General features: G+C 45.4%; 1 protein-coding gene across 2 annotated transcripts; it reads right to left on the bottom strand.

Annotated features, from left to right (window-relative positions):
* On the bottom strand, nucleotides 1–22495 carry MVB12A (multivesicular body subunit 12A). 2 transcript variants are annotated; one of them, XM_077285904.1, is made up of 10 exons: nucleotides 22303–22495; nucleotides 20057–20158; nucleotides 19773–19865; nucleotides 19283–19385; nucleotides 16914–17043; nucleotides 16286–16417; nucleotides 3872–3972; nucleotides 3734–3795; nucleotides 3561–3620; nucleotides 1–2088 (listed from the first exon to the last, which is right to left on the bottom strand). In XM_077285904.1, exons 2-10 carry the CDS (start codon nucleotides 20132–20134, stop codon nucleotides 2044–2046), a joined length of 804 nt encoding a protein of 267 aa, XP_077142019.1. In that variant the 5' UTR covers nucleotides 20135–20158; nucleotides 22303–22495; the 3' UTR covers nucleotides 1–2043. The 2 variants fall into 2 exon arrangements, with proteins under 2 accessions (XP_077142019.1, XP_077142020.1); XM_077285905.1 differs by lacking the exon at nucleotides 22303–22495 and adding an exon at nucleotides 22170–22298.
* Between the last annotated feature and the right edge of the window lie 3553 nt (nucleotides 22496–26048).

Below are 26048 nucleotides of genomic sequence, written 5' to 3'. Positions count from 1 at the left end.
GCCAGAAACAAGATTTATTGTCCACAGTATTTGGACATGGTACAGAAATAATTGAAAGAAATAGACAATAAATATATTTAGCAACGTAATGTTAAGTTCTGGGAACAAGCGATAACATGAGAAGGAATGGTATAAATATGTGATTGTACATACATGGGGAGGATGGCAGAAAATTAGGATTTTAGTTGATTTTTATTTTTTTTCTCCATAAATAATACATGCAAATAAGAAACTTTGTAATATATCTTATATTAGAAATCCACTTCTTTCGCCATCTGTCCTGATCTTTCACTCTTAAAATCCCCAGTTCATGAGAAAAATCTGTCCTGACGAACGATTGTTTTCCATTAAGGAGATAGATGACAGTTGGTGCTCATAAAGTTCTATGGAACTAGCAGCGGAATGTCTGTGTCGGCCTTGGGCTCCTCTCCTTCCATACAACCTTATGAGCACCAACTGTCATCTCCAATCTCAGTAATGGAAAAATGTGTCTTCACTGAACACTGATTTTACCCATCAATTGAAAGCAAAAGATCGATTCAGGAGGAGAAAGAAGCAATTTATCTGATAAAATATTTTAAAAAGTTGCTTATTAAGATATACAGCATGGATTTATGACATAAAAACGTAAACGAAGATTACTCTGGTTCTGATGGGCCATTTCTTGGGATGCTGGGTTAGCGACATACATATACCTGGCATTACAGATTCAGGAGTCGGGGAGTGACGGAATTGACAACCATGATGGAGCTCACGAGACAGATAATATCGGTTGTCACGCTAAAACTAAGAAACTCCTGAACAGTTGCTAAAAGAGTCAAAACTTTTTTTTTAGCATATTTGATAAAACAAACTTTTTTTTCATCAATGCGTTTCATTGGATTTACCACTTATTTTTGGTCCTTGTGGAAGGTAAAAAACAAAATGACGTTACCCTATTCTCATTTGCAAAAAAAAAAAAAAAACGACAGAAAGCAAGAAAGGAGGTGGTCTCCCGAGCTTCTCCTATAAACAGTAAAAAATGGACGGAAAGCATCATGGATGGCATAGGGGTGCAGTCCCTTATTTCTCGTGGAACCATTGGCTGTAATGAGCGATTGTGATCCTCAAACTGGCTAAGTCTCCATTTAGAAAAAAAAGTGCACAAGAGAAGGTTCATAAATATATAACAAAAAAATGGACGTCTACACGTGGCCTTAGAGGGGTATTCCCATCTCCAAGATCCTATCCCAATATGTAGTAGGCATAATAAGAATAATAATAGCAAATACCTCCAATTAGAAATGTAGTATAGTTCTTCTGATTAGCTATGTCTCTTACCCCATGTGCAGACCATTGCAGTAGCTTAGGTATCCATGGTTATTCCCACTCGTATAGTGACAGTTCGTTATTAGTAGTCGTAACCATGGATACCTAAGCTAGCACAATACCCTGCACATGGCATAAGAAACATAGCTAATCAGAAGAACTATACTAAATTTCTAATTGGAGGTATTTGCTAATATAATATCAGGCACGGACGTTACTAAGAGTAAGATGCTTTGCCTATGGAACCATAGAGCTGTTGGGGGTGCCCCTTTGGCCTATTCTTTTTGTAACCTCTTTAATATAGGGTGGCAATATTCATTTATTAACTAGAGTAGAGTGTGGCTACAAACAGCATCACTCAGGCGGACCTGGCACATCGCTCCATGACAAACACACCCTATTAATTTCAATGTAATACTTCATTTCTCCAGAGGAGGCGCTGCAGGGAAACTAGTAGATTATATCTGATCGCTGGGGGTCCTAACAGAAAGAGAATGTGCATAAAAAGCAATGACTGAGGGCTTCTTTAACCTTGGGGGCTGGATCATTACATAATACGTGGCTCCCACAATTAGGAAGAGCAATGTTCCTGATCCTATGGATATCTGACGTTACGCAAGAAAACGTGTGGAGATAAATCCTCGAGGGCTTCGCCGCCGTACATTGTATAAACTGGGTGCAGGACGTATCTGGTTTCCATCGATCGGTCAGTGAATCATTGAACGGGTCCCATCGTCATCTGGCACAAGCCGAGCGCTCCACCACAAATCCATAGTCGTACTGAAAATAAAGCAAAAGAAACAAAAAAAAAAATAAAAAATCACTGTGATAAGACTAGAACCAAAAACAATGACAAATAATGGGCCTTCCTTAAAAGGGGTTTGTCTCATCTGTGAAGCAGTGACCGGTGTTATATGCGTCCCCCAGGATGCGCACACATGCATATTGAAGATGTGAGTCCATTGCAGTCACAGGCATAGCTGTAATTGCAATGCAAAATAAAAGAATTGGTCTTGGGCAAGCTATTTGTCCAAGGTAGAGTTAGGAAAACCCGTATGGGCTTTTATTTTTGAAACGTACTACAGGATGGTAGTGGGGTGGCCCGTTTCCTCCCAGCCGGGTCTTGCATGTGGCCTATGGCCCCTGCAGCAAAGGGTTGGGTGTCAGTTTGGTTTTGCAAGTGTGCAGAGCAGAACGCTTTGCCATAGACTCAGCCTGTGTGAAGCAACACAGAGCCAAAAGGCCTGGCACCATCAGCGTACACAGAGGTGCAGTCGCCCACGGCAACTGGACCCGGACTATCTTGTTTCCTGGCTGCAATCCGGAGGATCCCGTTTACTTTTCTGTTTGCGAGTATGTGGACCATTAAGAGACTTTGTTGTTGAACTATCCTGGGTCACTACCTGTCACACTGCACCAACCCCGCTGCACTACACATCCTATTACATGGGTAAAGTTGAACAACGCTTGGATAAACAAGAAACTTTGCAATTTCCCTCTCCAGAATGGGGAGACTTTTAAATCTATTGTTTACTGTTCCTTGCCAAGATTACAAACCACAGCTGGAGTCTATCAGAGGGGGCCTGGTTCCTAGGCAAAGAGCGCAGCACTTACAAGCTCTTTGCTACTGAGCCTGGATTGTGGATTTCTAGGCAAGGAAAGCAGCACTTACAAGCTCTTTGCTAGTGAGCCTGGATTGGGGGTTCCTAGGCAAGGGGTGCAGCAGTCACAAGATCTTTGCTACTGAGCCTGGATTGTGGATTTCTAGGCAAGGAAAGCAGCACTTACAAGCTCTTTGCTAGTGAGCCTGGATTGGGGGTTCCTAGGCAAGGGGTGCAGCAGTCACAAGATCTTTGCTACTGAGCCTGGATCGCTGGCTCAGGACAGTTTCGGTGAGCCTTCAATATATTCAGTGTCTGCTTCTATCATGGGAAAGCGCAGTTAGGGGTGAGTGGCTCAGCCATGCTGCTGGTACGAGCGGTCAATCATCAAGAAGCAGATGAGTGGTGCGCTCCTGAAGATGAGACCTTTTCAACTTAGACCCCCTACCCAAAATAGATGGCTTTAGTGATGTACCATGTCATGGGTGACCCCTCCTGGGATAAGGTCTGTGTGGGCCTATAGGGATGAAGTGGTGGTCCCTTGATAGCGGGATGTCGCTATTCAGTAACTACAAGTCTCACTGCTTACTAGTAAAATAACCACAAGCTGCGGCCGTAACATCATCCATTACTTATTACTTTAAGATTTACCTCATTTTCAATCTCAGCCAAAGTTTTGATTCTCAGATCTTTGAAGTTAGAAAAGTTTATCTGAAAAGGAATAAGAAACAATGGACGCATGAGCCGACGCCGGACAGGACAACGGCTTCTACCGATGCTGCAAAACTACATATCTGCTACAACTACACAATACGGACACTTACAGCAGGTTCTGATATTTTGCTTCCAAACATCGGATGGATGGTAAAAGGGATCCCATCAATGGCTGAAACACAAGAAGGTAAAATGTGCGACTCTGGGAAAGACTTTGCCATTCATTACATACAGACCAAAGTTCTCACCAGATACGCCGTAGACGTTGGCCTCGTACAGCGGGTGTTCAGACTGAGGCGATCTGACATGGGGTTTAGGAGAAACTACCGGAGCCGGAAGGTGGATTGTGCTACAAGAAGGAACAGAGGAGAAGTTGGTGGTATGTAGAAGACCCGACCTACAGCTCATATTCCTGTCCCGAGCCACAGGGCGTCCACTGGTAGCCCATGTATGACTTTCCCGAGACCCTTCCAACCTACAAAACCCATTTTCAAGCATCCCATTTGGCAATTTGCAAAGTCAGTTGAATTTTTTTTTACAACTTTTTGTCTCTAAGGGGGTCGCAATGTGACCCCATTTACTTGCATTTCGCGGCAATTTTTTTTTTTGGAAGTGTGACTTACGTCACTACCAAAATTTTCATGTAGCCCCAGTCAGGCACAGACAGCACATTGATGTAGACGCTGCATAATGCTTCATTTCCCCCAAAGTGTCATTCTGAGAAACCAGAGAACTTCCTGTCAGGGTTCCCCGTAGATTACTGCTGATAACTTAACCCCTTCATGACCCAGCCTATTTTGGCCTTAACCCCTTCACCCCCAAGGGTGGTTTGCACGTTAATGACCGGGCCAATTATTACAATTCTGACCACTGTCCCTTTATGAGGCTATAACTCTGGAACGCTTTGACGGATCTTGGCGATTCTGACATTGTTTTCTCGTGACATATTGTACTTCATGTTAGTGGTAAAATTTATTCGATATAACTTGCATTTATTTGTGAAAAAAACGAATATTTGGCGAAAATTTTGAAAATTTCGCAATTTTCCAACTTTGAATTTTTATGCCCTTAAATCACAGACATATGTCACGCAAAATACTTAATAAGTAACATTTCCCACATGTCTACTTTACATCAGTACAATTTTGGAACCAAAATTTTTTTTTGTGACGGAGTTATAAGGGTTAAAAGTTGACCAGCAATTTCTCATTTTTACAACACCATTTTTTTTTAGGGACCACATCTCATTTGAAGTCATTTTGAGGGGTCTATATGATAGAAAATACTCAAGTGTGACAAACTGCACCCCTCAAGGTGCTCAAAACCACATTCAAGAAGTTTATTAACCCTTCAGGTGTTTCACAGGAATTTTTTGAATGTTTAAATAAAAATGAGCATTTAACTTTTTTTCACACACAATTTATTTCAGCTCCAATTTGTTTTATTTTACCAAGGGTAACAGGAGAAAATGGACCCCCAAAGTTGTTGTACAATTTGTCCTGAGTACGCTGATACCCCATATGTGAGGGTAAACCACTGTTTGGGCGTATGGCAGAGCTCGGAAGGAAAGGAGCGCCATTTGACTTTTCAATGCAAAATTGACTGGAATTGAGATGGGACGCCATGTTGCGTTTGGAGAGCCCCTGATGTGCCTAAACACTGAAACCCCCTACAAGTGACACCATTTTGGAAAGTAGACCCCCTAAGGAACTTATCTTGATGTGTGGTGAGCACTTTGACCCACCAAGTGCTTCACAGAAGTTTATAATGCAGAGCCGTAAAAATAAAAAATCATATTTTTTCACAAAAATGATCTTTTTGCCCCCAATTTTTTATTTTCCCAAGGGTAAGAGAAGAAATTGGACCCCAAAAAATGTTGTGCAATTTGTCCTGAGTACGATGATACCCCATATGTGGGTGTAAACCATTGTTTGGGCGCATGGCAGAGCTTGGAAGGGAAGGAGCGCCATTTGACTTTTCAATGCAAAATTGACTGGAATTGAGATGGGACGCCATGTTGCGTTTGGAGAGCCCCTGATGTGCCTAAACATTGAAACTCCCTACAAGTGACACCATTTTGGAAAGTAGACCCCCTAAGGAACTTATCTAGATGTGTGGTGAGCACTTTGACCCACCAAGTGCTTCACAGAAGTTTATAATGCAGAGCCGTAAAAATAAAAAATCATATTTTTTCACAAAAATGATCTTTTCGCCCCCAATTTTTTATTTTCCCAAGGGTAAGAGAAGAAATTGGACCCCAAAAAATGTTGTGCAATTTGTCCTGAGTACGCTGATACCCCATATGTGGGTGTAAACCATTGTTTGGGCGCATGGCAGAGCTTGGAAGGGAAGGAGCGCCATTTGACTTTTCAATGCAAAATTGACTGGAATTGAGATGGGACGCCATGTTGCGTTTGGAGAGCCCCTGATGTGCCTAAACATTGAAACTCCCTACAAGTGACACCATTTTGGAAAGTAGACCCCCTAAGGAACTTATCTAGATGTGTGGTGAGCACTTTGACCCACCAAGTGCTTCACAGAAGTTTATAATGCAGAGCCGTAAAAATAAAAAATCATATTTTTTCACAAAAATGATCTTTTTGCCCCCAATTTTTTATTTTCCCAAGGGTAAGAGAAGAAATTGGACCCCAAAAAATGTTGTGCAATTTGTCCTGAGTACGCTGATACCCCATATGTGGGTGTAAACCATTGTTTGGGCGCATGGCAGAGCTTGGAAGGGAAGGAGCGCCATTTGACTTTTCAATGCAAAATTGACTGGAATTGAGATGGGACGCCATGTTGCGTTTGGAGAGCCCCTGATGTGCCTAAACACTGAAACCCCCTACAAGTGACACCATTTTGGAAAGTAGACCCCCTAAGGAACTTATCTTGATGTGTGGTGAGCACTTTGACCCACCAAGTGCTTCACAGAAGTTTATAATGCAGAGCCGTAAAAATAAAAAATCATATTTTTTCACAAAAATGATCTTTTCGCCCCCAATTTTTTATTTTCCCAAGGGTAAGAGAAGAAATTGGACCCCAAAAAATGTTGTGCAATTTGTCCTGAGTACGCTGATACCCCATATGTGGGTGTAAACCATTGTTTGGGCGCATGGCAGAGCTTGGAAGGGAAGGAGCGCCATTTGACTTTTCAATGCAAAATTGACTGGAATTGAGATGGGACGCCATGTTGCGTTTGGAGAGCCCCTGATGTGCCTAAACATTGAAACTCCCTACAAGTGACACCATTTTGGAAAGTAGACCCCCTAAGGAACTTATCTAGATGTGTTTTGAGAGCTTTGAACCCCCAAGTGTTTCACTACAGATTATAACGCAGAGCCGTGAAAATAATTTTTATTTTTTTTCTCAAAAAAGATTTTTTAGCACCCAGCTTTGTATTTTTACAAGGGTAACAGAATAAATTGGACCCTAAAAGTTGTTGTCCAATTTGTCCTGAGTACGCTGATACCCCATATGTGGGGGGGAACCACTGTTTGGGTGCATGACAGAGCTCGGAAGGGAAGGAGCGCCATTTGGAATGCAGCCTTAAATGGATTGGTCTGCAGGCGTCACGTTGCATTTGCAGAGCCCCTGATGTACCCAAACAGTACAAACCCCCCACAAGTGACCCCATATTGGAAACTAGACCTCCCAAGGAACTTATCTAGATGTGTTGTGAGAACTTTGAACCCCCAAGTGTTTCACTACAGTTTATAACGCAGAGCCGTGAAAATAAAACATCTTTTTTTTCCCACAAAAATGATTTTTAGCCCCCCAAATTTTTATTTTCCTAAGGATAACAAGAGAACTTGGACCCCAGAAGTTGTTGTTCAATTTGTCCCGAGTACGCTGATAACACATATGTTGGGGTAAACCCCTTTTTGGGCGCACGGGAGAGCTCGGAAGGGAAGGAGCACTGTTTTACTTTTTCAACGCAGAATTGGCTGGAATTGAGATTGGACGCCATGTCGCGCTTGTAGAGCCCCTGATGTGCCTGGACAGTGGAAACTCCCCAATTCTACCTGAAACCCTAACCCAAACACACCCCTAACCCTAATCCCAACGGTAACCCTAACCACACCCCTAGCCCTGACACACCCATAATTCTAATCCCAACCCTAATCCAAACGTAAATGTAATCCAAACCTTAACCCTAACTTTAGCCCCAACCCTAACTTTAGCCCCAACCCTAACTTTACCTCCAACCCTAGCCCTAACCCTAACCCTAACCCTACCCCTAACCCTAAACGTGACTGAAATACGTGGCACTGAAATACGTGGCACTGAAATACGTGGCACTGAAATACGTGGCACTGAAATACGTGGCACTGAAATACGTGATACGTGGCACTTAAATACGTGGCACTGAAACACGTGGCACTGAAATACGTGATACGTGGCACTGAAATACGTGGCACTGAAATACGTGGCACTGAAATACGTGGCACTGAAATACGTGGCACTGAAATACGTGGCACTGAAATACGTGGCACTGAAATACGTGGCACTGAAATATGTGATACGTGGCACTGAAATACGTGGCACTGAAATACGTGGCACTGAAATACGTGGCACTGAAATACGTGGCACTGAAATACGTGGCACTGAAATACGTGGCACTGAAATACGTGGCACTGAAATACGTGATACGTGGCACTGAAATACGTGGCACTGAAATACGTGGCACTGAAATACGTGATACGTGGCACTTAAATACGTGGCACTGAAACACGTGGCACTGAAATACGTGATACGTGGCACTGAAATACGTGGCACTGAAATACGTGGCACTGAAATACGTGGCACTGAAATACGTGGCACTGAAATACGTGGCACTGAAATACGTGGCACTGAAATACGTGGCACTGAAATACGTGGCACTGAAATACGTGATACGTGGCACTGAAATACGTGGCACTGAAATACGTGGCACTGAAATACGTGGCACTGAAATACGTGGCACTGAAATACGTGGCACTGAAATACGTGGCACTGAAATACGTGGTACTAAAATATGTGGCACTGAAATACGTGATACGTGGCACTGAAATACGTGATACGTGGCACTGAAATATGTGATACGTGGCACTGAAATACGTGGCACTGAAACACGTGGCACTGAAATACGTGGCACTGAAATACGTGGCACTGAAATACGTGGCACTATGACTGTCAGAAAATGTTCATTAAACGGTTAGGGGTGAGGTTAGGGGTAGAGTTAGGGTTAGGGTTTGGATCCCTTTATCACCTTGATGGTGGTGGGTGGCTTTTCAGTGTGTTTAAATGCATGCGTTTTTAACGCAAACAAACGCATGTGCTTAAAAACGCAAGAAAATACTGCAGGTTGTATTTCTGAAAATGAACGCATGCAGAAAAAAACCGCATGCGTTTGAAAACGCGACCAAACGCGTACAAAAAAACCGCATGCGTTTTCAATGTTAAATATAGGGAAAAAACGCATGCGTTTTTTTGTGCAAAAAACGCTGCAGACAAAAACGCAAGTGTGAAACCAGCGACGCTTTTTATAGCAAAAAAGTTTTTGCGTCTCCACATTTTGAGACCTATAATTTTTCCACATTTTGCTCCACAGAGTCATGTGAGGTCTTGTTTTTTGCGGGACGAGTTGACGTTTTTATTGGTAACATTTTCGGACACGTGACCGTTTTTGATCGCTTTTTATTCCGATTTTTGTGAGGCAGAATGACCAAAAACCAGCTATTCATGAATTTCTTTTGGGGGAGGCGTTTATACCGTTCCGCGTTTGGTAAAATTGATAAAGCAGTTTTATTCTTCGGGTCAGTACGATTACAGCGATATCTCATTTATATCATTTTTTTATGTTTTGGCGCTTTTATACGATAAAAACTAAAATATAGAAAAAATAATTATTTTCGTATCGCTTTATTCTCAGGACTATAACTTTTTTATTTTTTTGCTGATAATGTTGTATGGCGGCTTGTTTTTTGCGGGACAAGATGACGTTTTCAGCGGTACCATGGATATTTATATCAGTCTTTTTGATCGCGTGTTATTCCACTTTTTGTTCGGCGGTATGGTAATAAAGCGTTGTTTTTTGCCTCGTTTTTTTTTTTTTTTTCTTACGGTGTTTACTGAAGGGGTTAACTAGTGGGGCAGTTTTATAGGTTGGGTCGTTACGGACGCGGCGATACTAAATATGTGTACTTTTATTGTTTTGTTTTTTTTATTTAGATAAAGAAATGTATTTATGGGAATAATATATTTTTTTTTTATTATTATTTATTTAGGATTTTTTTTTTTTTTTTTTTTACACATGTGGAAAAAATTTTTTTTAACTTTTTTACTTTGTCCCAGGGGGGGACATCACAGATCATTGATCTGGCAGTGTGCACAGCACTCTGCCAGATCGACGATCTGCTGTGCAGGGCTGCAGGCTTACCAAGTGTCTGCACTGAGCAGACACTCGGTAAGCCACCTCCTTCCCTGCAGGACCCGGATGCCGCGGCCATCTTGGATCCGGGACCTGCAGCCAGGAAGGAGGTAGGAGACCCTCGCAGCAACGCGATCACATCGCGTTGCTCCGGGGGTCTCAGGGAAGCCCGCAGGGAGCCCCCTCCCTGCGCGATGCTTCCCTATACCGCCGGTACACTGCGATCGTGTTTGATCGCGGTGTGCCGGGGGTTAATGTGCCGGGGGCGGTCCGTGACCGCTCCTGGCACATAGTGCCGGATGTCAGCTGCGATATGCAGCTGACACCCGGCCGCGATCGGCCGCGCTCCCCCCGTGAGCGCCGCTGATCGGTGATGACGTACTATCCCGTCGGCGGTCATACGGGCCCACCCCACCTCGACGGGATAGTACGTCAAATGTCGGGAAGGGGTTAATGACCTTGCCGTTTTTTGCAATTCTGACCAGTGTCCCTTTATGAGGTAATAACTCAGGAACGCTTCAACGGATCCTAGCGATTCTGAGACTGTTTTTTCGTGACATATTGGGCTTCATGTTAGTGGTAAATTTAGGTCGATAATTTCTGAGTTTATTTGTGAAAAAAACGGAAATTTGGCAAAAATTTTGAAAATTTCGCAATTTTCACATTTTGAATTTTTATTCTGTTAAACCAGAGAGTTATGTGACACAAAATAGTTAATAAATAACATTTCCCACATGTCTACTTTACATCAGCACAATTTTGGAAACAAATTTTTTTTTTGCTAGGAAGTTATAAGGGTTAAAATTTGACCAGTGATTTCTCATTTTTACAACAAAATTTACAAATCCATTTTTTTTAGGGACCACATCACATTTGAAGTCAGTTTGAGGGTTCTATATGGCTGAAAATACCCAAAAGTGACACCATTCTAAAAACTGCACCCCTCAAGGTGCTCAAAACCACATTCAAGAAGTTTATTAACCCTTCAGGTGTTTCACAGCAGCAGAAGCAACATGGAAGTAAAAAATGAACATTTAACTTTTTAGTCACAAAAATGATCTTTTAGCGAAATTTTTTTTATTTTCCCAAGGGTAAAAGGAGAAACTGGACCACGAACGTTGTTGTCCAATTTGTCCTGAGTACGCTGATACCTCATATGTGGGGGTAAACCACTGTTTGGGTGCATGGCAAGGCTCGGAAGGGGAGGCGTGCCATTTGACTTTTTGAATGGAAAATTAGCTCCAATCGTTAGCGGACACCATGTCGCGTTTGGAGAGCCCCTGTGTGCCTAAACATTGGAGCTCCCCTACAAGTGACCCCATTTTGGAAACTAGACCCCCCAAGGAACTTATCTAGAAGCATAGTGAGCACTTTGAACCCCCAAGTGCTTCACAGAAGTTTATAACGCAGAGCCATGAAAATAAAAAATAATTTTTATTTTCTCAAAAATGATTTTTTAGCCCACAATTTTTTATTTTCCCAAGGGTAACAGGAGAAATTGGACCCCAAAAGTTGTTGTCCAGTTTCTCCTGAGTACGCTGATACCCCATATGTGGGGGTAAACCACTGTTTTGGCACACGTCGGGGTTTGGAAGGGAAGTAGTGACGTTTTGAAATGCAGACTTTGATGGAATGATCTGCGGGCGTCAGGTTGCGTTTGCAGAGCCCCTGATGTGCCTAAACAGTAGGAACTCCCCACAAGTGACTCCATTTTGGAAACTAGACCCCTAGACCCCCAAGGGAACTTATTTAGATGTGTGGTGAGCACTTCGAACCCCCAAGTGCTTCACAGAAGTTTATAACGCAGAGCCGTGAAAATAATAAATGTGTTTCCTTTCCTCAAAAATATTTTTTTAGCCCAGAATTTTTTATTTTTGCAAGGGTAACAGGAGAAATTTGACCCCAAAAGTTGTTGTCCAGTTTCTCCTTAGTACGCTGATACCCCATATGTGGGGGTAAACCGCTGTTTGGGCACATGCCGGGGCCCGGAAGGGAAGTAGTGACTTTTTGGAATGCAGACTTTGATGGAATGGTCTGCGGGCATCATGTTACGTTTGCAGAGCCCCTGATATGCCTAAACAGTAGAAACCCCCCACAAGTGACCCCATTTTGGAAACTAGACCCCCCAAGGAACTTAGCTAGATGTGTGGTGAGCACGTTCAACCCCCAAGAGCTTCACAGAAGTTTACAACGCAGGGCCGTGAAAATAAAAAATCATTTTTCTTTCCTCAAAAAAGATGTTTTAGCAAGCAATTTTTTATTTTCACAAGGGTAACAGGAGAAATTGGGCCCCAATATTTGTTGTCCAGTTTGTTGTGAGTGTGCTGGTACCCCATATGTGGGGGTAAACCACTGTTTGGGCGCACGTCAGGGCTCGGAAGGGAAGTAGTGACATTTGAAATGCAGACTTTGATGGAATGGTCTGCGGGCATCACGTTGCATTTGCAGAGCCCCTGATGTGCCTAAACAGTAGAAACACCCCACAAGTGACCCCATTTTGGAAACTAGACCCCCGAAGGATCTTATCTAGATGTGTGGTGAGCACTTTCAACCCCCAAGTGCTTCACAGAAGTTAATAACGCAGAGCCGTGAAAATAAAAAATAATTGTTCTTTCCTCAAAAATTATGTTTTAGCAAGTAATTTTTTATTTTTGCAAGGGTAACAGGAGAAATTGGACCCCAACAGTTGTTGCCCAGTTTGTCCTGAGTACGCTGGTACCCCAAATGTGGGGGTAAACCACTGTTTGGGCGCACGTCGGGGCTTGGAAGGGAGGGAGCACCATTTGACTTTTTGAACGCAAGATTAGCTGGAATCAATGGTGGCGCCATGTTGCGTTTGGAGACCCCTGATGTGCCTAAACAGTGGAAACCCCTCAATTCTAACTTCAACACTAACCCCAACACACCCCTAATCCTAATCCCAACTGTAGCCATAACCCTAATCACAACCCTAACCCCAACACACCCCTAACCACAACCCTAACCCCAACACACCCGTAACCCTAATTCCAACCCTAACCCTAATCCTAACCCTAATCCCAACCCTAGCCCTAATCCCAACCCTAACCACAACTGCAACCCCAACACACCCCTAACCCTATCCGTAACCCTAACCACAAGCCTAATCTTAACCCTATTTCCAACCCTAGCCCTAATTCCAACCCTAACTCTTATTCCAACCCTAACCCTAAGGCTATGTGCCCACGTTGCGGATTCGTGTGAGATTTTTCCGCACGATTTTTGAAAAATCTGCAGTAAAAGGCACTGCGTTTTACCTGCGGATTTACAGCAGATTTCCAGTGTTTTTTTGTGCGGATTTCACCTGCGGATTCCTATTGAGGAACAGGTGTAAAACGCTGCGGAATCCTCACAAAGAATTGACATGCTGCGGAAAATATAATGCAGCGTTTCTGCACGGAATTTTCCGCACCATGGGCACAGCGGATTTGGTTTTCCATAGGTGTACATGGTACTGTAAACCTGATGGAAAACTGCTACGAATTCGCAGCGGCCAATCCGCTGCGGATCCGCGGCCAATCCACTGCGGATCCGCGGCCAAATCCGCACTGTGTGCACATGCCATAACCCTAACCCTACCCCTAGTTCTAACCCTAGTTCTAACCCTAACCCTAGTGGAAAAAGAAAAAAAAATATTTTCTTTATTTTATTATTGTCCCTACCTATGGGGGTGATAAAGGGGGGGGTTTATTTATTATTTTTTTATTTTGATCGCTGCGATAGAACCTACCACAGCGATCAAAATGTACTTTGTAATGAATCTGCCGGCCGATTCGGCGGGCGCACTGCGCATGCGCCCGCCATTTTGGAAGATGGTGGCGCCCAGGGAGAAGACGGACCGACTTCGGGAGGCTCGGTAAGTATGAGGGGGTGGTGGGGGGGTGGATCGGAGCACAGGGGGGGGGGAAATCGGAGGACAGGGGGAGCGGACAGGAGCACGGGGGAGCGGACAGGGGGACGGAGGGGGGTACCGGACAGAACGGAGGACTGGGGAAGAGATCGGGGGCGGTGGGGGGGGGGGGCAGAACATGATTTCCAGCCATGGCAGATGCTATTGCAGCATCGGCCATGGCTGGATTGCAATATTTCACCATTTTCATAGGTGAAATATTGCAAATTGCTCTGATTGGCTGTTGCACTTTCAACAGCCAATCAGAGCGATCGTAGCCACGTGGGGGCAAAGCCACCCCCCCTGGGCTGAAGTACAACTCCCCCTGTCCCTGCAGATTGGGTGAAATAGGAGTTAACCCTTTCACCCGATCTGCAGGGACGCGATCATTCCATGACGCCACATAGGCGTCATGGGTCGGATTGGCACCGACTTTCATGACGCCTACGTGGCGTCAAAGGTCGGGAAGGGGTTAAAGGGCCACTGTCACCCCCCTCCAGCCTTTATAAACTAAAAGAGCCACCTTGTGCAGCAGTAATGCTGCATTCTAACAAGGTGGCTCTTTTAGTTTTTGGTTCAAGTATTCCCAAAATTAAGCGTTTTGAAACTTATCCAAAATACCTGTCTTTAGCCAGGGAGGCGGGTCCTCACTCCCCAGCTTGAACCGCTACTCTGCCGTCACTCAAATCTTCAGGGGCTTTCGGCGCCGCCCCCTCCGCGCTTTTTTTGCTTCAAAACCGGCGCCTGCGCTGTGTTTAAGCTCTGGCCGTCTGAAGTCCCAGCCAGGCTTGCAGACTGCGCCTGTGCGAGCATTGCGGCCACCCACCTTGGGAATCCCAGCCCCGCAGTGTGTTATGCATTATGCACAGTGCGGGGCTAGGTTTCCTGGGCATGCGCACTGCGTGTGTCAGACGCTCCCCCAGGTCCCCTGCCTTCCAGCCCCGCACTGTGCATAATGCATAACACACTGCAGGGCTGGGATTCCCAAGGTGGGTGGCCGCAATGCCCGCACAAGCGCAGTCTGCAAGTCTGGCTGGGACTTCAGACGGCCAGAGCTTAAACACAGCGCAGGCGCCGGTTTTGAAGCGAAAAAAGCACGGAGGGGGCGGCACCGAAAGCCCCTGAAGATTTGAGTGACGGCAGAGTAGCGGTTCAAGCTGGGGAGTGAGGACCCGCCTCCCTGGCTAAAGACAGGTATTTTGGATAAGTTTCAAAACGCTTTATTTGGGGAATACTTGAACCAAAAACTAAAAGAGCCACCTTGTTAGAATGCAGCATTACTGCTGCACAAGGTGGCTCTTTTAGTTTATAACGGCTGGAGGGGGGTGACAGTGGCCCTTTAAGGGTTCCCAGGATGAAGGACACTTTGTGATCAGTTTATTAAGGAACCCTTCTAATGCCAGGAGATGCTAGGGCTCCAGGGCAACATTTGGTCTCCCAAAATTTATAAGAAAAATCCAAAGTGGTTCAATAAAAGCCCCAAATTGTATTTTTTTTTTTTACATTTTGATGAACCCAACCCCATATCAACCCTTAAAGTGTTATTCCCAAAAATCACAAGTTATCCTCTATGCACGGGAAAACAATATAACTTGCTGAACTCTAGGGATCCAACTGCTTAGACCCCAAGCAATTCTGGAATCAGGGTTTTGGATTTTAGGAAGAGGACTCTGCAGCAATTCCAACATCGGGGCTTAGGGTCCTTGGAATTGGAAGTCCTGAATAGAAGCAGAGGTGCTCATGTTCTGTCTCCGATCAATTCACTGTCTACAGAAGGAACTGAAATATCGGAGTATCCTACTGAGCTCCCTCTGGCAATTCCACTGACGAAGAGAGCCATGGAGGTCATGCACGTGCACCTCTGCTCCCAGTCAGGGTACAAAGCACTGATCTCAGGACTGCTTAGAGTCCCCGTGGTTGGACCCCTAGCAATCAGGAAATTGTCCCTTAGAGTAGGACTTGTGATTTTGGGAGCTAACCTTTAATATTTGAGAGATATGGTTGGGGTTCAGAGCTAGCACGTCAATGGGTCTTCCATGTAAAGATCTCACACTCTCTGTAGAAGCAGATACTTAGTGGGGACCCACCATCAAGGTCTTCATGTGTGGTTTAAGGGTTCATATGTATGGAGGTTGACTACAGTAGATCACTTTTTTAATCTGCAATAACATAATATTCCTCTATTCCTCTATATTAACCAAAAAATAGCACTCAACCCAATTTTAACTTAAAAGTACCCAAATTTCCAGAATTTCACAAGAGTGGGTTGTGCAGGTAGTGTAATGCGGCTTGCTCATGATATTGTCATATTTTCTTGACGCCTGGCGGTGTGCCGGCTGTACTTACGTGGTATTGGCTGGGATGCCGTTATCTAAGGAAAGTCCTCGGACGCCGGATGTGATGTTGCGTGGTTTAGGAGTAGGTTTGGGGATGGAAACAGGAACCTTCTTGCACCATAAAGCCAGGCCACTCATATCACTGGGGTAACAAGAACAGAACCGTAAGGCGAGACGCACGGAAAATGCGACAATAATACTACAGGCGACAATGTACACACACTTGTAGATTATGCATCTCTGCTGTCACATCTTAGCTTTCTTTTCAGGTATTTATTCCATGCCACCATTGCTCTGATCTCCACTTTTTTTTTATGCTGGTAGAAAGCCGTAGTTAAAACAAGCAAAAAAGCTCTGAGCAGCCTCCAGATTGTTGCAGAAGAAGCGGCCAGGCTTGACGGAAGGATCCACCTCTCAATGACATATGTGATAGCATCACCATTTCATAAAGAAATGGAAAATAAAGGATAGAAGAGGTGTCGGCACGTGACCAGAACGAGAAGAATCAAGAGGACGGTCACGTGCCAAAATGTTCTATCCCCCGAATGGAGCGGAATCAGAACAGTGAGCGCAGGACACAGTAGACTTCGCTCTGATGGCAATATATAAAAATTTTGGTTAACAACTTCAGTACTTACCCAATGCGAGTATACGGCGGGCCAAGATTTTTGCTCTTCACTGTTACTTTAATGTCAGAGACAGCAGAGTCCGCTGTGGTCACAGGACTCAGTTTCACACAAAGACGCTTCTTCTTTGGCACGGTTACCTCTGTGCAGACAAGGAGCCTTAGTCAGATTAAACTGCGTTGGCCAATTGCCACCTACTGCCCTAGAGGTCAACTACCGACTAACAAACCTTGACACATTACTTAAAAGGGGTGTCTCCTGAGCAGCTCAGAGCTCGGCAGTCTCCTTACGGTCTCCTCACTTTCTGGATTCTGGCAGAGCGGGCACTCGTCCTTCTTGAGTGACAGTTATGATATACGACAGCTGTAGTATTAGTAGAACCACAAAGCTCAGCACAAGTTCTGCTGGAACACTTTTAGCTATCAGGACAGTGAGAGCTGTGATTAAAACTGCTCTGAAAGCTGACAGTGGTGGAGGCTGGTGATTCTGAAAGATTGTCGCGAGTTGAAAGGGAGTTAAGCAACTAACTGCTGTAGAGAAATCAATGTGCTGGAGAGAGCTGTCTGGGATGTTTAGAGTTAACCTCTCGCCTGGAGTGTACAGCAACTACTGCGCCCTGGCAGTAGTGGCCATCTCCTGTATTTTCCTTTGTGAGAAAACTCTAATTTGGTTAAATATCTAGAAAGGCATAGGGGAAGGTTCGGTAAAAGGTCAAACAATGATAGGGCAGCTACTTCTAACACAAGGCACTGGAGCTGTTCATCTTCCGCCTGGAAGAGCGTTTATGTACTTTTTTTTTTTTTTTTTTCAGTAAGCATTGCTTGATCTAAAAGTCTACTAATACCACCCATGTTGGTACTCTGTTGCACCCACACCAGAGTCCTGCAAACTTCCCTGGTTGTCACAATGCCGGCATCCTGCTCATCTTTGTTTATTACAAGGCGCCTCTGATATAAAAATGGTGCATAACACCTAGTTACCAGGTCTCACCTGATATGTCCTTGACGAGGGCCTCGTAAAACGCCAGAGAGGAATGCCGTCTGAGATAGCTCGCGGGACCCTGGTGTCTAATGTGGACACTGGACTAGAGTCCTACAAATCTTTTCGCTAAATAGCACCTTATGTAAGGTGTAAAGGGTACACGTCACTCCGGATCTGTGGGTGCATGGGAAGGGTATCACACTGTATTGGTCAAGAGAATAAGATCTGGCACTCCTTATGTTCCACAAGTGACAAATCTGTGACGTTGCATTCCAGAAATATAACGTTTTGGTCTATGTTAGACCTTAATCAGAAGGAAGTTTCTCTATGGGGTGTCCGTGCACGCCTGTTCCACATTGCTATGTAGACTGAAACGTTATTTTTCTGGATGGCACTATTAAAGATTCGTCTCCTCTACACCATAAGGCGTGCAGGATATTTTTCTCTTGTCTGGCACCTGATGGAACGTCTACCCGAATTCACTGGTTTATGGTTTATTATAGTGAGGACATACGATACACTTACTAATGTGCGATTGTCATACAGTTCTACATCACTCACCGTTATGACTTGACTAAGGCCGGGGTCACACTTGCGAGAAACTCGCACGAGTCTCGCATCTCAATACCAGGCACTGCCGCCGGAACTCGGGACCGGAGCGTGGGACCGCATGTATTTCTATGCAGCTGAGCCCTCCGGTCTGAGTGCAGGGTATTGAGATGCGCGAGTTTCTCGCAAGTGTGATCCCGGCCTAAGACTTCACATACCGGCTCCAGGAAGGATGGAGAAGACTAAAGGTCCATTTACACTGCACAAGCATCATGGACAAACCCTCCCAGGATTGCTAGATAATGGTTTACTAGTGATGAGCGAGCATGCTCAGATAAGGTGTTATCTGAGCATACTCGGGTGCTAACCGAGTGTCTTCGGTGTGCTTGAAAAACATAGTCGAGTCCTTGCAGCTGTTGAAAAGCCGCGAAACATGCAGCCACGGGGATTGGAACATATTTTTTGAGCACGCCGAAGACACTCGGTTAGCACATGAGCATGCTCAGATAACATCTAATCCAAGCACGTTCGTTCATCACTATTGTTTATACTAATGAGTTCATGATCACAAGAGAAACTAGAAAAAAAAAAACTCAATTGTGGAATTAAATGATCATTTAGTTTACACAAAAGATTAATGTTCTCGGCAGCACATGATCCTGTGTAAACACGACCTGCGCTGCCAAGACCAACTGCAGCCTTTGTGAACTGAGCGATTTATTACAGATGGTTCAGTGCAAATCTGAAACAACGAGATGTCTAACAACCGCCGATCAGGGGGTAATAAATGCCGGGGCGGCCAATGTAGATGGACCTTCAGGTTGAAGTCACAGCGTGCGTTATACACTTACTAGGCTCCACATATTCCCCAATATAAGCAAACCCGACCGGCAGCGCGCTCTTTTCTCCCACCAGCAGGATCTCGGTGATCACTTGATCTACAGTCTGTGGAAGCTAGGAGACATAAGAAAAGTGGACACAATGAGGTAACTCTAGGAGCCGCTGACCCAGAATGCCAGCTGGGGAGCGTAGTCCACCTCTGCTCTAGGTAATAGATGAAGGACGCGAGGAAACCAAGACATCTACTAAGGAATCACTGGTTTGAAACGGTACGCCTTTAATTATGGCACGGCCATGTAAGTAGAGATAAGCGACTCCCATGATGTAGGGAGCTGCTGATTTACAAGGGTCACGACCATCCCTTATATGGGGTATGACTCACGGTGAATATATTTACATCACCTTGGAAGGTCTAGCTGCCATGATGTCCTCCATTACCTGCCGAATACATGAGCACTGACATGTTACCATGTATACTTCTATAGTACGGACATCTCTTACCTCTGGGGAGGAGCAGTAACATAGGTACAGAGCAGACTTCTGAGCAAAGCCCTTCAGAAAGCTAGCCGAGGTCCCCTCGATGGTGGATGTGATCTACAATAAAAAACAAAATGGTAACTTCAGATTATAAAACATTAAAGGGACTCTGTCACCCCCTTTAACTAAAAGAGCCACCTTGTCAGAATGCAGCATTACTGCTGCACAAGGTGGCTCTTTTAGTTTCTAACGACTGGAGGGGGTGACAGAGTCCCTTTAAGACCAATCAATCAATATCAATGACTTACTACGAAGTGGCCTTTGGGGCACGTTGACTGGCCAGAAGTCCATGCTAAACTGGTCAGAGGTTTGAAGTTTTCCTCCATAGTTTTGGTTCTTTGATAGAATCCCTAAAATGGAACCAAAAAATAAATATATTTCAGGGGCCTGTTGTACATTGTATACATTCAACCGTGATGTGTCAACTGGTATCTGTGGAAAGCTCAGATGCTCAGTACTGTACTGTCCAGAGACACCTCAAATATGGAGTGTTAGAGAAGCTCCAGTGATGGACAAGCCACCAACTGCTTCTCCAGGTGGAGAAAAGGAAGCTGAAGTCCACAAACCAGGCAACGGAGGTGCTCTCTGAATCCGGATTATTTGACCTGAGACTAAGGCAGTTTAAGTCAGGTCCAGGTAAAGGGTGATGAGAGGAGGTCAGTGAATGGTATGGTAGAGATCTGCAAAGCTCTCCTTTAATCTGCAACACTCCTCACCCTGATGGATCAGCAGGCTTATGATGGATCAACAGGCTTATCATGGACCATAGCTGGACAGGAAGGTGTCCCTTGGCTGTAGATCTTCATCTACTTTATGATGCACCAAAGACAAGGACTCATCTCCTGCCAGAACTATCAAACCTCACACAGCAGTGAAAACAAAAGGAATGCGACCCTGCTCCGACGAAAAACCCACAACTGAAGGGTTTAACCATTGGCGCCATTCACCAATAACTACCCCTAGGTATGATCTTGGGCTCAGAAGAATCAGCAAGAACATTGGAGGACACTATGTTGAGTGTCCGTCATATGCCTAGACATATACGTAAAGGCTGCAGATCAGATCCTATTCATTTAAATAGGGATCTGTTGTACCCGGGAGCCGCCACTAGGAAAAAATATCCAACTTCCACAATCCATAAAATCAAAATGGCTTTATTAAAGAGGTAGTCCACTACTTTACCAATAATGGTTTATCCTTAGTATATGTCATCAATGTCTGATCGATGGGGGATCAACACCCGACGCTTCCACCTTTCAGCTGTTCCCACTGTTGGTGTCAGCAGGACCTGCTCGGTTACAGACAGCACAGTGCTGCTCCATGGATGAAATAGAGGCCACAGCCGGGCCCTTCACAGGCTGACATCAATGGTTGACTTGGGGGCCAGTACTGAGGCCCTGGCTGCCATGAGATCCGATCAGCACCCTATAATCGAGTATTGAGCCTAGAGATGGGTTGACAGAGATCCTACTACGCCCACGGACAACTCAGGTGCCCTGATCTTTACTGAACAGACCCTGGCTCCAGGGAGGGTAAATACCCGAGATCACAGCTCCCTTCGATCCCGGTCATTAGAGAACAGTTGAGTAGCCGTTACCTTTGGAACAGAAGAGCCGCACAGTAACATGGACCAGAGCGTTATAAAGGGTGTGTTGCGCAAACTAAGAATGGGTCAGAATTATGGAATACTTAAGGATCTCAACTATTGGTGGAGGGGAACAGGGGATCCCTCAGGGAGGAAAAGGGGGAGACACAGTGGATCCTTCAGGAAGGAGGTGGAGAACAGGAGATCCTTCGGGAGAATGGGGGACACAGTGGATCCCTCAGGGAGTAGAAGGGACAGTGGATCCTTTAGGGAGGAGGTGGAGGGGAACAGGGGATCCCTCGAGGAGTAGAAGGGGGGACACAGTGGATCCTTCGGGGAGAGGTGGGGGAACAGGGGATCCCTCGGGGAGGAGAAGGGGGAGACAATGGATCCTTCGGGAAGGAGGTGAAGGAACAGGGGATGCCTAGAAGGGGACGGGATCCTTCAGGGAGAAGGGGGGACACAGTGGATCCTTCAGGGAGGAGGTGAAGAACAGGGGGATTCCTTGGAGAGGGGGACGGGATCCTTCGGCCAACAGATCATTCAGCCCTGTCACCACCAAGAATATACGTGACCGTAACAACCAGGGAAAATGATCCCAAAAATGAAACAAATTCACTTATGTCGAAAAAAGTTACGGCGTCACTGGCTCAATTTAAAAAAAAAAAGTCACTAAAAAAATCTCGAAAACATCGCGGTCCCAACAGACACCGTAAGCAATAATGTATGTCTGACCCCCTCCCCCCACCAGAAAGCTCGGCACTGGTCTCCCATACTCAGTAACCACTAGTCCATCCCAGTCCTATTCTTCCAGTCAGGGGCACACGGCAGCTTTCCTGCTCCATAAACTAATGAACAAGTCGTTTAACGCGTATTTTTATCTCTTCCGGGGAAACCAAGGCCACTCACCTCCCGGCACCAGACCCGTCCACAGCCACAAACACCGGGAACTTCCTGGTTGGGAGTCACCTACAAAGCAGGTAGAGTGATTAACTGAGAAAAACTACATTTCCCGGCACACCTCTTTCATATGACGTAGGGAGTTGCACTTGCGCCTGCGTGGAGAAGCCGGCTACCTCAGCGCATGCGCGGCATTTTCTTTTTTTTTTTTTTTTTTTTGCGTTTTATACATGACTTGAACAGGAAGGTGCTCAGTAGTCTGTGCTTTGGAGTCGGAGCGTGCAGGCGGCTGTGAGCGGCGCTGCTCAGCCGCTTGTTATATACATGAGGAGAGCGTTGTCAGCTGCTCCTCCAGATATCACCATTTAATTTCCTATACATGTGTCTTTTATTGCATTCTGTTATCATGCTCATAGAATAATATATCCGTTTGTTAAAGAAGAAGTCACAAATTATAATCAGAGTTCCCTCACAAGCTGGGTCAGCCTCAGTGCCCCATTAAGGCTACTTTCACCCTAGCATCGTTTGCAATACGTCGCAATGCGTCGTTTAGGCTACTTTCACACTAGCGTTAACTGCATTCCGTCACAATGCGTCGTTTTGCCGAAAAAACGCATCCTGCAAAAGTGTTTGCAAGATGCGTTTTTTCGCCATTGATTAACATTAAGCGACGTATTGTGACGGATTGCCACACGTCGCACCCGTCGTGCGACGGATGCGTCGTGCAGTGGCGGACCGTCGGGAGCAAAAAACGCTACATGTAACGTTTTTTGCTCACGACGGTCCGATTTTTCCGACCGCGCATGCGCGGCCGGAACTCCGCCCCCACCTCCCCGCGCTTCCCCACACCTCACAATGGGGCAGCGGATGCGCTGGAAAAATGCATCCGCTGCCCCCGTTGTGCAGCGGAGACAACGCTAGCGTCGGGAACGTCGGCCCGACGCACAGCGACGGGCCGAGCCCGACGCTAGTGTGAAAGAAGCCTTAGGAGAAAAAACGCATCCTGCAAAGTTGCCCGCAGGATGCGTTTTTTCCCCATAGATTTACATTAGCGACGCATTGCGATGTATGGATTGGCCACATGTCGCCCGTTGTGCGACGGTTGCGTCGTGTTTTGGCGGACCGTCGGCAAAAAAAAAAGTTACATGTAACTTAGCGGCCGAAACTCTGCCTCCCTGCACGTTACAATGGGGCAGCGGAAGCTTCGTAAGACTACTTCCGCTGCCCACGTCGGGCATCACTTTCACAACGCGCGTCGGCATGTTGGGCCGACGCATAGCGACGGCCCCGTGCCGACGCTAGCGTGAAAGAAGCCTAAGATGCACACTCATGCTCCTAAACACTGTCCACCGTGGTGGAAGGGGTTAATACTTGACCCTTTAAGGATGTGTACCCACAAGGCAACTTTAAAAGTTTTTTTTTCTAAATTTATTTTTAATTTCATTTTTAATTTATTTTTCTGAGGGACGTTTTGGAAACCTAAAAGACGATGAAAAAAACTGAACATGTGCACAGCAACAAGTTCCATAGAAATGAATGTGTTTAGTGTTTAGGTAGCTGCTGCCTGAAAGAGCCATTGTGTGCACAGACCCCAACTGGGGCTGGTATTCTCAGACTGGTAAGGGGCCATGGATATTGGCCCTCTCCCAGCCTAAAAATAGCAGCCCACAGCTGCCCCATAAAGGCACGTCTATTAGATGCGCCAATTCTGGCGCTTTGCCCGACTCTTCCCACTTGCCCTGTAGTGGTGGCAAGTGGGGTACATGTTTGTGGGGTAGATGTCAAAGACACAGCCACAATAAAGTCTTTTATTAGAAATAAGACAAAACACACTTTTACTTTTTTATGTAAAAATAGCAAACACAGTTATACTCACCTAACGCCTAATTCCACTGAATCCCTCGTCTGACAGCAGTTTTGAAGTATTACAGAGGTGCTGTTTTTAAAATATCACTTTTGGGGAGATTTCAATATTTAGGCCCATCAAAGTCCATTTCAATGTACTGTAACTTTCTTGAAAAAATGAGAAATTGCTACTAAACCAATAACCCTTTTAACATCCTAACAAAATGAAATGACTTTGAAAAATGATGCAGATGTAAATTAGACATTATTTATTATTATAGCGCCATTTATTCCATGGCGCTTTACATGTGAGGAGGGGTATACATAATAAAAACAAGTACAATAATCTTGAACAATACAAGTCGCCACTGGTACAGGAGGAGAGAGGACCCTGCCCACGAGGGCTCACAATCTACAAGGGATGGGTGAGGATACAGTAGGTGAGGGTAGAGCTGATCGTGCAGCGGTTTGGTCGATCGGTGGTTACTGCAGGTTCTAGGCTTGTCGGAAGAGGTAGGTCTTCAGGTTCTTTTTGAAGGTTTCAATGGTAGGCGAGAGTCTGATATGTTGTGGTAAAGGGTTCCAGAGTAGGGGTGATGCGCGAGAGAAATCTTCTATGCGATTGTGGGAAGAGGAGATAAGAGGGGAGTAGAGAAAGAGATCTTGTGAGGATCGGAGGTTGCGTGCAGGTAAGTACCGGGAGACGAGGTCACAGATGTATGGAGGAGACAGGTTGTGGATGGCTTTGTATGTCATGGTTAGGGCTTTGTACTGGAGTCTCTGGGCAATGGGGAGCCAGTGAAGGAATTGACAGAGGGGAATAGCAGTGGGACAGGTGGATTACTCGGGCAGCAGAGTTTAGAATAGATTGGAGAGGTGCGAGAATGTTCGAGGGGAGGCCACAGAGTAGGAGGTTACAGTAGTCAAGACGAGAGATGATGAGGGCATGGACTAGGGTTTTTGCAGATTCTTGGTTGAGGAATGTACGGATTCGTGAAATATTTTTGAGTTGACGTCGGCAGGAAGTGGAAAGGGCTTGGATATGTGGTTTGAAGGAGAGATCAGTGTCAAGGATCACCCCGAGGCAGCGAGCTTTTGGGACTGGGGAGAGTGGGCAGCTGTTTACTGTAATGGATAGGTTCATTGGGGGGGTTGCGTGAGATGGGGGAAAGATGATGAATTCTGTTTTGTCCATGTTAAGTTTCAGAAATCTAGCGGAGAAGAAGAATGAAATAGTGGACAGACATTGAGGGATTCTGGTTAGTAGGGAGGTGATATCTGGTCCAGAGATGTAGATCTGTGTGTCATCAGCATAGAGATGATACTGAAAGCTGTGAGATTGTATGAGCTGTCCCAGGCCAAAGGTGTAAATGGAGAAGAGCAGGGGTCCTAGGACTGAACCTTGCGGGACTCTGACAGATAGGGGGCGAGGTGAGGAGGTGGTGTGTGAGTGGGAGACTCTGAATGTCCAGTCTGTTAGGTATGACGAGATCCAGGATAGGGCCAAGTCTGTGATGCCAAGGAATGAGAGGGTCTGTAGTAATATGGAATGGACCACTGTGTCAAAAGCAGAGGACAGGTCCAGGAGGAGGAGGACAGAGTAGTGTCGCTTGCTCTTGGCACTTAATAGGTCATTGGTGACTTTAGTTAGGGCAGTTTCAGTGGAGTGGTGTGACCGGAAGCCAGATTGTAAGCGGTCAAAGAGGGAGCAAGAAGAGAGATGGGAGGACAGTACAAGATAGTCGTGTTGTTCCAGTAGTTTGGAGGCATAGGGGAGAAGTGATATAGGGCGATAGCTAGATACAGAGGATGTGTCAAGAGAGGGCTTTTTGAGGATAGGTGTGATTGAGGCATGTTTAAAGCTTGAGGGGAAAACACCAGTTGTTAGTGATAGGTTGAAGAGATGGGTT

The sequence above is a fragment of the Ranitomeya variabilis genome, chromosome 2, assembly GCF_051348905.1.
Source record: "Ranitomeya variabilis isolate aRanVar5 chromosome 2, aRanVar5.hap1, whole genome shotgun sequence".
NCBI classification, from domain to species: Eukaryota; Metazoa; Chordata; class Amphibia; order Anura; family Dendrobatidae; genus Ranitomeya; species Ranitomeya variabilis.
The sequence above is the reverse complement of the archived record's forward strand: the minus strand, read 5'-3'. Positions and strand labels throughout refer to the sequence as shown.

Bases quoted from the DNA above. Each gene is read 5' to 3' on its own strand.
- MVB12A (XM_077285904.1), bottom strand. From the start codon at position 20,134: ATGGAGGAAAACTTCAAACCTCTGACCAGTTTAGCATGGACTTCTGGC. The intron at 17,044-19,282 runs GTAAGTGTATAA...TTGTCTGCACAG, and splicing joins TGGGGAATATGTGGAGCCTA to AGGTAACCGTGCCAAAGAAG. The intron at 2,089-3,560 runs GTAAATCTTAAA...CTTTATTTTCAG, and splicing joins TGGCTGAGATTGAAAATGAG to TACGACTATGGATTTGTGGT.